Source organism: Echinops telfairi, unplaced genomic scaffold, assembly GCF_000313985.2.
Source record: "Echinops telfairi isolate 266 unplaced genomic scaffold, ASM31398v2 ScPeMD7_20;HRSCAF=75, whole genome shotgun sequence".
Taxonomy (NCBI): domain Eukaryota; kingdom Metazoa; phylum Chordata; class Mammalia; order Afrosoricida; family Tenrecidae; genus Echinops; species Echinops telfairi.
In genome coordinates this window covers 9,055,789-9,068,963 of record NW_022103917.1, presented here as the reverse complement: position 1 = coordinate 9,068,963, position 13,175 = coordinate 9,055,789, and the positions used below count along the sequence as shown (strand labels likewise).

At 44.7% G+C, this 13,175-nt stretch overlaps 1 protein-coding gene across 3 annotated transcripts in view; it reads left to right on the top strand.

The window, feature by feature from the left end:
* Positions 1-11,914, top strand: part of SLC9A6 (solute carrier family 9 member A6) — a 53,958-nt gene extending 42,044 nt beyond the window's left edge. For 2 of the 3 annotated variants that reach the window (XM_045288354.1, XM_045288353.1), the window contains 5 exons: positions 1,653-1,742; positions 3,166-3,196; positions 5,332-5,411; positions 8,535-8,640; positions 11,189-11,914. In XM_045288354.1, the coding sequence (XP_045144289.1) occupies positions 1,653-1,742; positions 3,166-3,196; positions 5,332-5,411; positions 8,535-8,640; positions 11,189-11,461 (580 nt within the window). In that variant the 3' untranslated portion in view covers positions 11,462-11,914. The remainder of the gene's footprint in view (positions 1-1,652; positions 1,743-3,165; positions 3,197-5,331; positions 5,412-8,534; positions 8,641-11,188) is intronic. The other variant, XM_004713374.2, reaches the window with a different exon arrangement.
* Positions 11,915-13,175: the final 1,261 nt, after the last annotated feature.

Here is a 13,175-nt window from a genome sequence, read left to right as displayed (position 1 = left end):
TCCAAATTTGAGACTGCAGTGCAGGCAGACCAGTAAACATATAGATGAGCGTGGCAATTTCAGGTGGTACTAAGTGCTATGATAACGCCTGAGGATGGAGGTTAGGAAAGGTCCCTCTGATGAGAGCTTACATTGGATTGTGAGCTCAGTGTACTCGAATGCCAAGATGTTGGCAGTTCCAGGATGATGAAGAAGAGCAGTCCAGGCAAAGGGCAAAGCAAGTGCAAGGACACTGAGGCGGGAACAAACGTGGTCTGTTTCTTGAACTGAACAATAAGCCCATATACCTGAAGTATAGTGATTGAGGGGGTGAGATGGGGGGAGATAGGAAATGAGGTTAGGCAAGACCCTATAGGGATAGGGGTCAGCAGACTGTTGCTGTGGATGTTCTGGACTGGTTGCTGTATGGGTTCTGGCCCACCCTCTTGGCTCTAGTGGGAAAGGAGCCATAGACATAAATCATTGGTGAATCTGTGCCGTAATAAAACTTCATTTACAAAACTGGACGGCTCCCCTGGGCTGGCCCTGTTAAAGAGTGTGGCTTTTACAATTCAACCAGAGGATCTTAGTAGATTTTTAAGCAAGGGAGTACCATGCTCTGATTTCCAATGTAAAAGAATCACTCTAGCCGCAGTGTGGACAATGGGCCCCAGTGAGGGAGAGTCAGACAGCTGACTCCACGTCAATTCCTGCCTCCCTTTGCATCCTTGGTAACAGTTGCACTTGGCTCCCTGCTGTTTACCAGACAGACTATGCACTTCTCTGTCTCTGAGCCTATGTTCACACCATTCCCTCTGCCTAGAATTCTCCTTTCCTCCTCTGACCCTCTTCTTGCTATCACAATGGTACCACTCTTGTTTGCTTAATGCTGGCTGTCTCAGCTATAGCGCTTATGTCATTCAGCCTTGTAAGAATAACAGTAGCAGCTATCACGTAATGAAGGTTTATGATGTATCAAAAACTGCTCAAAATCTCTAGGTACATTATTTTCACTTAATCTTTGCAGCAACCCTATGTGGTGGGCATTATCCCCATTGCCAAGGTGATAAAATTCAGCTTGCTAGGGCTTGACTAGTAAGTTCGCACTTGCTAGACGGTGAGTTCAAACGTGAAGCAGCTCTCTCAGATTGTCCCTCCTTAGGGTCGTTGCCATTGTGTCTATCTCCCCACTACTCTGAGCTCCTTGCAGGCAGAGGCCGTGTTCAATTCATGTCTATGCTCTGTGCCTAGTACAGTGCCTGGCAAATAATAGGTGCTCTGTAAATGTTGGCTACGCTAGATTGGCATCCTCTATAAAGTACAGCTGGGCATTATATGTGTGCTCTCTTTAAGACCACTAGGTGGCACTTTAGATGCATAAATGTGCTTAGCATTTACTGGGACTAAGAAGATACTAAACAGCCTCTAGTACTTTGAACAAAGGAGCAATGAACCTTTCTCTGCATTATGAATCTGGTCATGGACATCAGTTTTCAAGGACTTGGCCATGATTCACTTGCTTTCCTGATGAGATCTCGCATCGTTTTCTTTCCTTCAATGTTATTTGTATTCTGGGATGCTACTGCTACAGCTTCTTACACTGCAATGTTTTCTGTGTTGTCTATAGTAGTTCACTCAATTGATAAAACATTTGAGCACCTATTGTGTGTCAGGTACTGTGCTAGACTCTGGGGATACAGAGATGAATTGAGACATGGCCTTTACCCTCAAGGAGCTCACAGTCTATTTGGGGAGACTGACAGGTAAATAACTATTATCTACTGTGCTAAGTATTATAATAGAAGAATCTAGAAAGTGCTGTCAAGGCACAGAGAAAGAATGGATTCTGCATGAGGGGGTCTTACAGTGGTTAATTTGGAATTTGAAAAATGAGTAGAAAAAGTGAGGGAAAGAGCATTTCAGATGAACACCCTGAGCAAAGGGCAGAGTTGGGGGAGAGGCGTAGCTGGGTTTGGCTAGTGATAGGGCACATAGATGGGATTCATGGGAGGTGAAGGCGGAAAGGTGGCTTGGGTTTGGGGTCACTAGTTTGTAGAGAGAGTCCCAAGTGCCACACTTCGGACTTTGACTCAATCCTCTAAAGGAGAGCCAGCCTGAAGACCTTTTAGCTAGTGGATAAAGTTGCCATGAATCCGAGTGAGCACCTGCACATGAGCAGTTGAGATGGAAAGAGGGAAGCCCTAAGAGAATCTAAAGCAGTATTTCCCAATGTGGTGGAACAGTGAAGGGGGTGGGGGGACCGCAAAATCAGGTACCTTGGCTTTACCCTGGATGGTGGGCTATAGTGCAATAGTACTTTTTTGTTCTAAAGGGGGGCGGTAGGCCAAATCTGTTTGGGGACTATGGTCGAAACCAGCGGTTCTCAACCTGTGGGTCGTGACCCCTTTGGGGGTCAAACAACCCTTTCACGGGGGTCGCCCAATTCATAACAGTGGCAAAGTGACAGTTATGAAGTAGCAATGAAAATAATTTTATGGTTGGGGGGGTCACCACAACATGAGGAACTGGGGTCGTGGCATTAGGAAGGTTGAGAACCACTGGTCTAGACAGAAGAACCAGAGTGTGTGAGTGCTCATGTTTGAGGCATGGCCAGAAGTCAGAGCAAACTGCTTCATAAGAAAGCTCTTCCTTGATGCAGGTAGAGCCAGACTTTTAAGTAGATGAAAAAGAGCAATGAAGACTCAACCCAAATGTCTATTCATTAGCCCATGAAAACATGGTAATTGGCCCCCTCCTTAGTTTTTTGTAGCCCAATGTTGCCATGAGAGCAGAGAGGTCCCAAAAGGCAGCCCCCTCCTGGAACTGTCTTGGGCCTGCCTTGTTTCTGGACTAACGCCCAGTCACTCTTACTTAGCTCCGGGGCAATGCTGCTTTTCCTGACTCTGCATATAGCATGCTTCCTTTCAGAAAAGGGCACATTCCTTTTCTGAACCTGGTAAGTGAGGTTATCAGCAAGAAACTCAGTAATAGACCCTGCTTGGCTTGGAATCCAAGCTGTCGCTGAGAAAGTAAGTGCCCATCGCCAACACGCCACACCGGCCACCATAGAGAAGACCGAGAACTCCAACCGTGCGTCAGCTTCCCTGTGGCCCGACAATGTGCAGCTGTGAGTAGATTCCTTTTTAGGCTATGAAATCTCATTTGCTTTTTGTGTTTCTCCTTTAGGGTTGGTGTTGATTCAGACCAAGAACATTTGGTAAATATGCGTTTGTGATGTTCTGGCATTTCTGTTGAATGGGCAGTCTTTGGGAAAGAGAACAGTCCACTATAGACTTCTTTGCACTCTTGCTAGACCCTGCTCTGTTTGAAGCAGCTTTTAGCTGCCATGATTCCTGGCTCTTCTCACTGCTTGATAGTGACCACTCCCATCTTGTGGCAGGGGATAGCTGTCAGCGTGGTGGCATTCAGATCTGTGGCCACCCGAGGCCTCGGCCACAGAGGACAGCAGTCCTTTAAGTGCTCCTGAGTTTTCAAGTGACTGCGCTGGCACGCGGAGGCTTTTTCCACTCTGTTTGCGCATGCAAGCTGGTCTCTGATGTAAGTCCCGCTCCAGCTGCTCTTCCTGTGTAACTTTCACATTGGATGCCTAGCAGCTGCTCTTAAGAACTGCCTAGCAGCTTTGAAATCTTCAGCCTGTGGTCCCTGCCTGTTAGGGGGCGTGTACCTCTCACTCTGTGTTTCATCCTCGCCCAGACACTTCCAAGTGTCATTTGCTCACTTGTTCCTGGGACCCTGAGCCTGCTGGACTGAGGGCTATGAAACTCGGTTCCTTCTTAGGCCAGCCACCCCTATCTGGTACTTTCCATAAGCTCTTTAGTTTGGTGTGTGTGTATGTATGTGGACCACTGAAAACATGGCTCCACTAGGCAATATGTTAAAGGGTGTGTGTGAGAAATCACAGAAATTCGGTGTGGAAGGTGGAAAGCATGTCATGGTTAGCAACTGCTTCCAAATCACAATTCTTTGCCTGTCTGCAACAAGCTCTGCTATTTTGTCTTCAAAGTGTGGTGACAAAACATTAGCCCATGTATTTTCTAAAGTCTGATTGGACTTGCTTTTGAGTGAGGAGCATGTGTGATGTACTAAGGACTTGCCCTCCTTGGTGGTCAGAACCTTAAAATAGAAAGCCCGTGGCCTTGAAATGGCAGCCAGACCCAGCTGGGTAAGTTCCATCGTGATGCCAAGCTCCTGGGGTTGTTTCCCCAGGGCTCCGAGCTCAGTGCCTCCACCCCTGCATCAAAACACCAAGTTATCCTCCTCCTCCTGAGGCACATGCTTGATCACTCTCTGCAGCAATCTCCATCAGCTCTGCCATCTCTGTCACCTTGGTGACAGGGTGAGCAAAGGTGGTGACTACCAGTTGGGACCTACAGAAAAGGAAACCCCGTTTTGCCCCTGCCCTCACAGCCCTGTGGCTGTGATGGTTTGTTAATAGCGCTTATGTAATACTCTGAGTGCCCATTAGGAGTGTTATAGTAAGTATGGAGAACAAGGAATTGGGTGTGTGTGTGTGTGTGTGTGTGTGTGTGTGTGTGTGTGTGTGTGTGTGTATGTTTTGAAGAGATGGATGATAGTTGAATTGAAAAGGGTTGTTGGGTTTTTTTGGTTTGTTTGTTTGGACTCTTTAGGGAGTGGGGGACACTCAAACCTAGGCCTGGAAATGTGAAAGGATGTGTTTTGGCGAGGGATGTTTTTTGGCCCTCGTAAGTTCAAACAATGTCCCTGCAACCTTTTGATACTACGTATGCGTTTACATGTGTTGGCTTGAAGGTACATTCATTTTGAGGGTCAGAAAAGGAAAGGGACTTGTCCAAACCATATCAGAGACAGAACTCGAACCACCGGAGCCCCTAACCACCTGACTACTAAGCACACCACGTTACGAATTGGGACGCAGCTTACTGTTTGTGGAAGGTGTTCCAGAAGATGGCTGTCTGCTGCCTTTGTTTTCACTCCCGGCTTGCCAGTTTACCAGGGAATTGCCCTACTTCCTTTTTGTTTGGCTGGCGTGCTGAGAAAGGCAGCGGTCTATGACAGTCCCCAAAGACAGGGGTGCGGGCGTGTTGTTTTACGTGGGAGATGTTGCTCACCTTGGCAGTGCAACTCTTTTCGAGGCAGGTATGAATCCCCCCATGCTGATTTGTCAATGCAATTAGACCCCTAAATCGAAATCCGCAAGCAGCCAGAGTCCACAAAAGTGTTCAGAAAGAAGCCATTTCAATGTCATTCCAAAGCTACAATATGCAAGCTATTACACTGATAGTGTTAGTCTCTACCTAGCAGACTTGTACATCTTTGTACAGGCATTGATTTACTGATCTCTGTTTCCAGGGTGTGCCTGAAAGTGAACGGAGAACTACCAAAACTGAGAGTGCGTGGCTCTTCCGGATGTGGTACAACTTCGATCACAAGTATCCTTAACTGAGGGAAAACAAAGGGCGTGCACGTGGACAAATACAGTTGAGCTGCTGTGACCTTTCCCTTCTTGGAGCCAGCTTTTAAGTCTTCTCTTGCCCCACTCAGTGTAGCAAAGAAGAATCTTAAAGGGAACCCACACCAATGAGTTCCCCTGAAAACCCACGAATCCAGTTGGGATGAATTCCTGCAGACATTGGCTGGCTGAGTGAAGGGACTCAGAGCCCTTAATGACCTATATTCTTGGAGGTCAAGGTTTTTATTTATTAAGTAGCTTTTCATGTTTATTATCCCTTGGCTCATTTAGTGAACCTGTCAACATGCATTTGTTGGTTCTTGTCATTCTACCTGCTAGGCTGTGAGAGGAAGGGCTGTCTCAGACACAGGCATGAGAATGAAAGAAAACTGTAGCTGTGTCCCATCCCACAATATTCAGCCATGTGCCTTCACACTGTGACCTTTCCAAAGCCCCCGAGATTTTCCTTGTGGTTCGCATTGCTACAAACAGCACATGCGTTTCTGATTTTTCAAATGTCTTTCTTGTCCTGTTGTACCAGTCTCCCTCAACCCTTGTGTAGCGGTGAGATTCTGTAACCTGTTGGAATCAGCCATTTTTTAAAGCATCACTATTTTGTAAAATAATTTTTTTTGAAAATCTAACTACAAAAAGGAACCGTAGAGTTCTTTTGGTCTGCACTCTTATTGGTACCAAAACCAAACTGCAAACTTAGTGCCATCGAGTCGAGTCTGACTCATAGCCAGCCGACCCTATAGGACAGAATAGAACTGCCCCTGTGGGTTTCTGAGATGAACTCTTTAGGGGAGTAGAAAGCCTCATCTATCAAGTAGATGGATGAAAACAAGTTTCATTGAAACAGTCAATTTTGGGGAACCAGGCAAACTCTCCCCGCTTTTAGCTTTTTCTGATCAAAGCCTTGTATGCTTTAAAACAACACCCTTGGCATTTTATTGTTAGAGGTTCCTACTGGCATGCAGTGTTCTAGATTTGTCATTCGCTTTTTTAAAGAACTTCAAAATTGAATAACTATGGTACTATGCTTCACATGAGGGAGAGAGCTCCTGCCTCTATAAAATGGTTTAAAGGTGGTGGTATTGCCTTTTGCGCCATTTTCAGGATTTTTAAATCTAAAAATTTTTTTTTCATTTTCAGCATTTTTGAGTGTCAGCCACTTCAATCTCTGGAGACTTTTTAGCTATCTGATTTAGATATTGAAAAAAATATGTAGTACTTACCACATTAAGTGTGTTACACATTTCTGCATAATATATAAAAGCATTAAATGATCTAATATAGAGAAATATAGAGAAATCAATAGGGTGGTATCTTATTTTCATATATATTCTTTTTTTTAAAATATATTCTTATAGGAGTAAACTCAAGACTTGTTAGCCTATAAGTAACACTATAGGTTAAGACATGGTAGTTTTAAATGCCTAGTAACCTAGTAGATTTTGCTTTCTTTGAATGACAGTTTGCCTGTTCATTTTAATGAAGATGTGACTTAAAAATAGTGAAGTGTATGAATCTTAAAAGTAGACAGCTTAATGTTGGTATATGCAACTACCTATAAAAAATCAGTGCCCTACAAGTGACCCTGAGTTCCCTTGGGTGCTGATCCTTATATAGATAACGTGATGGTTTTAGCTTTTACACTTGGGTTTTTGATCCATCACAAATTAATTTTTTGTATATGGATCAAGATCCACTTTTTCCTCACACAGATAATCCAAGTTGCCCCGGCCTCATTGTTTGACAATACCATTACTACCAGTTGCTGTTGAGCTGATTCTGGCTTGCCGTGACCCCATGTGTCAGAGGAAAACTGAGCTCTACGATGTTTTCAGTGGCTGATTTTTTTTTCTCAGAAATGGATTGCCAGGCCCTTCTTGTAAGGTACCTGTGGCTGAACTTGAACTGCCAGCCTTTCTGTTAATAGGCAAGCTCATTAACCATTTGCATCACCCAGGTGCTCATTACCCCCATGGAATTGTATTGGAACTTTTGTTGGAAATCACTTGACCACACATGTGGGAGTCTGTTTCTGGATTATATGCTCTTTGGCTATATTTTTTCACCAACTCTATTCTCTTAATTAGTATCCTTTTAAATAAATCTTGCTGCCTGATAGGTCAGTCCTCTAGGTTTGTTCTGCTTTCATTAGACTTTGTGTTACTGCCAAATATAAGGCCAGTATATAAAGTTGAATGTTTCTATAATTTTTCCAGGAGAATAAGTGAATGCTGAAAGAAGGTCTATACTAGAGAAACTCATGAGACATAATTGAAATGTCTTTAGAATTAACTTTCCTTTCCTCAGTAGTAACGTCCCCAATCTGACCTCTTAAAGGCTGTCAGTTGGAACTTCAGTATCAAGTTGATTTTTTCTTATAAAACTACCAAGTTCTTATAAAGCTAGCAGGTAGAAAGGAAAGTCAAGTTGGAAGACATTTATTTATTATCTGGTTACACATTAGACCACTAACCCACATGGCCAGCAGTCCAAAATCATCAACTGCTCTTTGGGAGAAAGATGAGGCTTTCTACACCTTAAAGGTTTACAGTCTTGGGAACCCACAGGGGCAGTTCTACCCTGTCCTGTACAGTCACTATGGGTTGGAATCGACTCGATAGCAGTGAATTTTCTACTGGACAATTTCGTCTTGTTTCTAATACCATTACTTATTTTCATGCTGCTCTTCAGTGCGAACTCGAGAGCAATTTTCTCTTTACTTTTGTTTTTAGTGAAAACAGAAAGGCAAGTGTGGTGTAGGGGAAAGGCCATAAACTTTAGAATCCAACCGATTGGGGTTCAAGCATTAATTAGGCCCCCACTTTCTGACTTGGCTGACTTTGGGCAGATTATTTACCTTCCTGCACCTTGGTTTCCATATCTGCATCTGTGAATTAGAGATAGTAATGAACTGCTTGGCTCTCACTGGTATAATGTGAAGGCAAAATAAGGAACCAGAAGGTTCCTTTTGAAAGCCTTTTGCTCTTCTCTGAAGGGGCTGGTGCCTTGGGATGGGGGTTCTTGTCAAATGAGTTGTTGTTTTAAAGCTGTGAAGAAAGGAATGAAGCTCTTCCCTTAACCAACACAGCTATCTGAAGCCTCTGCTGACACACAGTGGGCCTCCTCTGACCACAACCCTTCCTGCCTGCTGTGGACCTATTGCAAGATGCCTAACCAGCCCTCAGGCTTATGAAGTAAGTTACTTCTATCCCACAAGGAAGTTCTTCATTTAATGGAATCCACTTGCTTGATGGATGAATTGCTGGCTTTGTTTTTCTTGTTTGCCTTGAAAGTATCAAGACCTAGAGAAACCATATCAAAACTCACTACCATCCAATCAATGCTGACTCATAGAGACCCCCTGTGGCTTTCCTGTACTATAACTGCTTATGGGATTAGAAAGCCCAGTCTTTCCCCCAAGGAGCAGCTGGTGGTTTTGAACTGCTGACCATAGAGATTGCAGCCTATCGCCTAACCACTACACCACCAGAGCTCCTATGAGAGAGAATACAAGTGCATTTTGGTTCAATTGATTGCCAGTGTACACAATTCTAGAAACACAATCCATAGCTCTTTAAAAACAAAACAAAAAACATCCTATGTAGATACACGATGGCACCTCATCTTACGGTGGGTAGTTTGAGCCAAGAATTTTGTTGCCATGCTGACTGGCTTCGATCTATTTGCCATTCGTGCCCTGAGCACAGCAGGAAATGTGTGTGTGTTTTATCTGTAAATTTAGCCAGCCACATTTACATTGAGAAGATTAATAAAAAGGGTGACGCACCTGAGAGTGCACCAGATGGTCTGTTATTCTGAATACGAGGGAAAGTTTATCTCCCTCTGCCCTCCACTGCCTAGCTACCAGCATCAGAATGGAGACTGAGCGAGGATAGCAGCTGAGGATGAAATGACAGATAGGCTAACCAGCCCTGATTTGGAAATAATGACCCTTTATTTTCCAAGGTTGGTTGTTTCCCATCCTTTGAAACCTAAGCTTGCTAATTCTAAGCCAACCCACTGAAAAGAATGTATGGCCTCTACTAGGCACCGATGTTCAGAACACAGTAGTCAGCCTGGAGTGGAAATGGAGGGGACCCTGCTATGAAGCAGTGTAGACATGCACCCCCTCCTAGTGCCCTATGGCCTCTTATGGCAAGGGACCAGATGGGTCAAGTAGACACTCGGGGGTGGCTCCCTGCCTCAGAGATTAATGCCCTGCAGCGTTGTGTGGTGTGGGGTCAGTACATTTCAGACATTTGACAGATGGAGTAGAAGCCCCTCTACCCCATGTCATCCAGGCCCACCTCCAAAGCAGACTCTCCATTTGCTCTGGGCCCTGTGCCCCACATGACTTTGCATTGAGGGCACAGGCAACTACATTGAGGGCACAGGCAACCCTGTGGGTCAAGTCAGTGAGGCTTGGGTTCCAGAGACCCGTAGCCAAGGGAGTGCCACAATACTCTGTTGTGTGTAGTAGTGACAAGACACAACAACATTCTGTCAGACTGATATGTTTATATTATTTTTTGATGTTGTTAACTATTTTTCAGTTCTAAAAGTGACATGATTGTTGTTGTGGTTAGGTGCTATGAAGTTAGTTCTCACCCACAGAGGCCTTATTGTGTCCAACAGAACGAAGCACTGCCTGGTCCTACCCCATCCTCATGGTGATTGGCATGGTGGAGCCCCCTGTTGCAGCCACTGTGTTGCTCCATCGCATTGAGGGCCTTCCTTTTTTTTCACTGCCCCTGTACTTTACCAAGCAGGAACCGGTCTTCTGGTGACTAGTCCATAGAAGGAGGGGACTTCAAAAAGTATGTGGGAAAAGAGAATAAAAAGATAATTGGATTTTCCCCCACGAATTTTTTAAGCCCCCTCGTATGTTCCCCCACCCCCTTCTATAGCAGTCTGTTTAATATGCAGGAACTTCAAAAGGTTTGTGGGGAAATTCCATTGTCTTCTGATCGCATTTTCACATGAACGTTTTAAAGTGCCCCAGTCCACCATTTCACCCATAAAGTTCTCAGTTGAAGCAAAGGTTCCTGAGCTGGGAGACAACAAGTAGGCAGTGAGGGGTTGGTATACCAGGCCGGATGCTCTGCATCAAGGCATTGTTCATGCAAAAGTGAATGCTTTATTGCTTTAGAGCCATTAAATCATTATCACTTACATTTATTTACTGGGTATACTTTTAACGCACTATACACTGTGTTAGATAGTTGGATTATAGCCTATAAGACAGCACAGCCCCTGCCCTCAAGGGACTTCACGTCTAGTGGCACTGTGAGGCTACATCAGCATGCCCGCAATGCTGATGCAGGGTCAGCGCCGCTGTGGTGGGGCTTGGAGAGCACACACGGGAGGGGCACCTCATCTGTTCTAAAAGATCAAGGAAGACTTCCCAGAAAAAGTGACTTATAAGCAGAGACTCAGAAGTGGGTGTTAGTCTTCTGAAGGAGGACCCAGAGGTGAAGGGAAGATTTGGGCAACTGTCAGCAATTGGTCCACCTAGCATGCAATAGGGTGCTGGGGCACAGGAGGCAGATGGTAGCAGGAAATGGAGCAAACAGGGTCACATCATAGTGTCTTCTAAGCCAAGGTAAGGACTTCGGACTTTCTCTGGAGGGCAGTGGGATACCACTTAAGGGTTTTGAAGAAGAAAACTTTTAAAATTCTCCCATTAAAAAGGGTTCTTTAGTTTTCTTCACAATTCTTAAAACTTACTTCCTTTGCATTTAGAACCAGGAGCAGTTGAAGGATGACGACTCAGACCTGATTCTTAATGATGGCGATATTAGTTTGACATACGGGGACTCTACTGTGAACACGGAGTCAGCCACATCCATCGCTCCTAGGAGATTCATGGGAAACAGTTCTGAAGATGCCTTGGATCGGGAGCTGACCTTCGGGGACCATGAGCTGGTCATCCGGGGCACACGCCTGGTTCTTCCTATGGATGATTCTGAGCCGCCATTAAGTTTGTTGGATAATACAAGACACAGTCCAGCCTAAGCTTAGTAATCCTTACTTTGTGATTTGTACAATTTGCACATGTGATTGTGAAGAAATCTGTACTACCTAACAAGTCCCAGTGCATGTCTCTGAATGTGGACGCTGTATAAATATTATTTATATGGCATCGAAAGTATAATTAATCCTGTACATGGCAGATTGTGGACAAGCTAATTTGGTTTTTGTTTGTATGGTTGGTAGGTTGGTTCTCCTGGCTGTACTGCGTAGAATGGATTTGTTTTAGAAAGTTCTGTACCCGGTGATGTTACGTGTTCTGTTAGCTTTTTGTCTTGGTTCGAAGTATCAAAAGTGACTGATTTCCTCCTGCGCATATTTACCTGACACTTTTAACTGGAGTACAAAGTTCACGTGCTGTGAATTCATTGTGTGTGTGTGCGTGCATGCGTGCGTGCGTGCGTGCGTGCGTGCGTGTGTGTGTGTGTGTGTGTGTGTGTGTGCTTGTGTGTTGGGAGGGGGGTGGGCCATAGCCTAGAGAGCCCAGCAGGGAGAGGTTCCTTTCTTGTGGACTGTTGCTGCCTTGGTCGCATCCTTCTCCCTTCCCTTTGCTCTCCTGGCCTGATGTGCGCACCGCTGTTCAGGTTGGGGAGGAAAGCCCGTGTCCCCTCCTCCACCCTGATGACCACAAGACTTTGTTTTGTTACCAAGAGCAAGACAGGCCGCACAGCCACCCTGCATAGCCAAAGTACAGGTGTATATAGTCAGAGCACGCGCTATCCATCCAAGGAGGTGGACCCAGATAGGGCTGGGGCCGGGGACCAGCCAAGAGGCTGTTGATTTCAGAGCATGCTCTGCCCGGATCTGTAAATATTCTATACCAGATATGTTAAAAGACATTTAATTGCTGCTTAACTTTTGATTATGTACTTAATCTGTATAGCGAGCTTTGTGGTCAGAAGTTTTTATATCACTTTAAATTGCTGCTCTTTAGCAGCCAAACAGGAGCAAAATGTAAAATTTTTGAACTTACTATGTCTAATTGTCATTTGTCAGGTTGTAGTTGGTGTTACCAGTTAATTTATAACTCCATGTTCATTTCCTGCTATACCAGTTGGAAGAGAAAAGGACATGCTCTGAGACACCCTACTGGGAGTGTATAGTCAGAGCTAGCGGCTTGGTGCATATTGGGTGTAGTTGTCTCTCTTTCTGTGTTTAATATTAATAGCGAAGCTGCCGTGTGTGTGTGTGTGTGTGTGTGTGTGTGTGTGTGTGTGTGTGTGTGTTTAAACATATTTCAAGGAAGAGCACAGAAAATTTTCTCGTTTCCTATGTAGAATATGAACTCACGTTTTCTTTTGTAAGGATGAAAATCGATAAAGTACACTTTATAAATCGATAAAGTACACTTCCAAAGGGAATCCTTTTTAATGTCACTTCTGACCTGTTAATGCTTCAGAAGAAAAACACAAACCTTGGGCTTTTCCACTGCACTCCCCACCCCCACCCCAATACATGCCTCCTTTCAGGGCTGCTTAGCATTGCCTTAAATTTTACCCATTTAGAAAACTGATTGGCATCGTGTTCCAATCGTTCAATGAAAAGCATCTTTCCAAACAAAATAGGCACTCCTCTCCAAGAGGCATCTGTGCTCGCGAAAATACCCGAGGTTCAAACGGATGCCCAATGCCCTCCCATGTAGTGGCAGCTATAACTCGGCATAGCCGTTGTTGTGTAGGGTTAGCGACTTTCCTGCCAT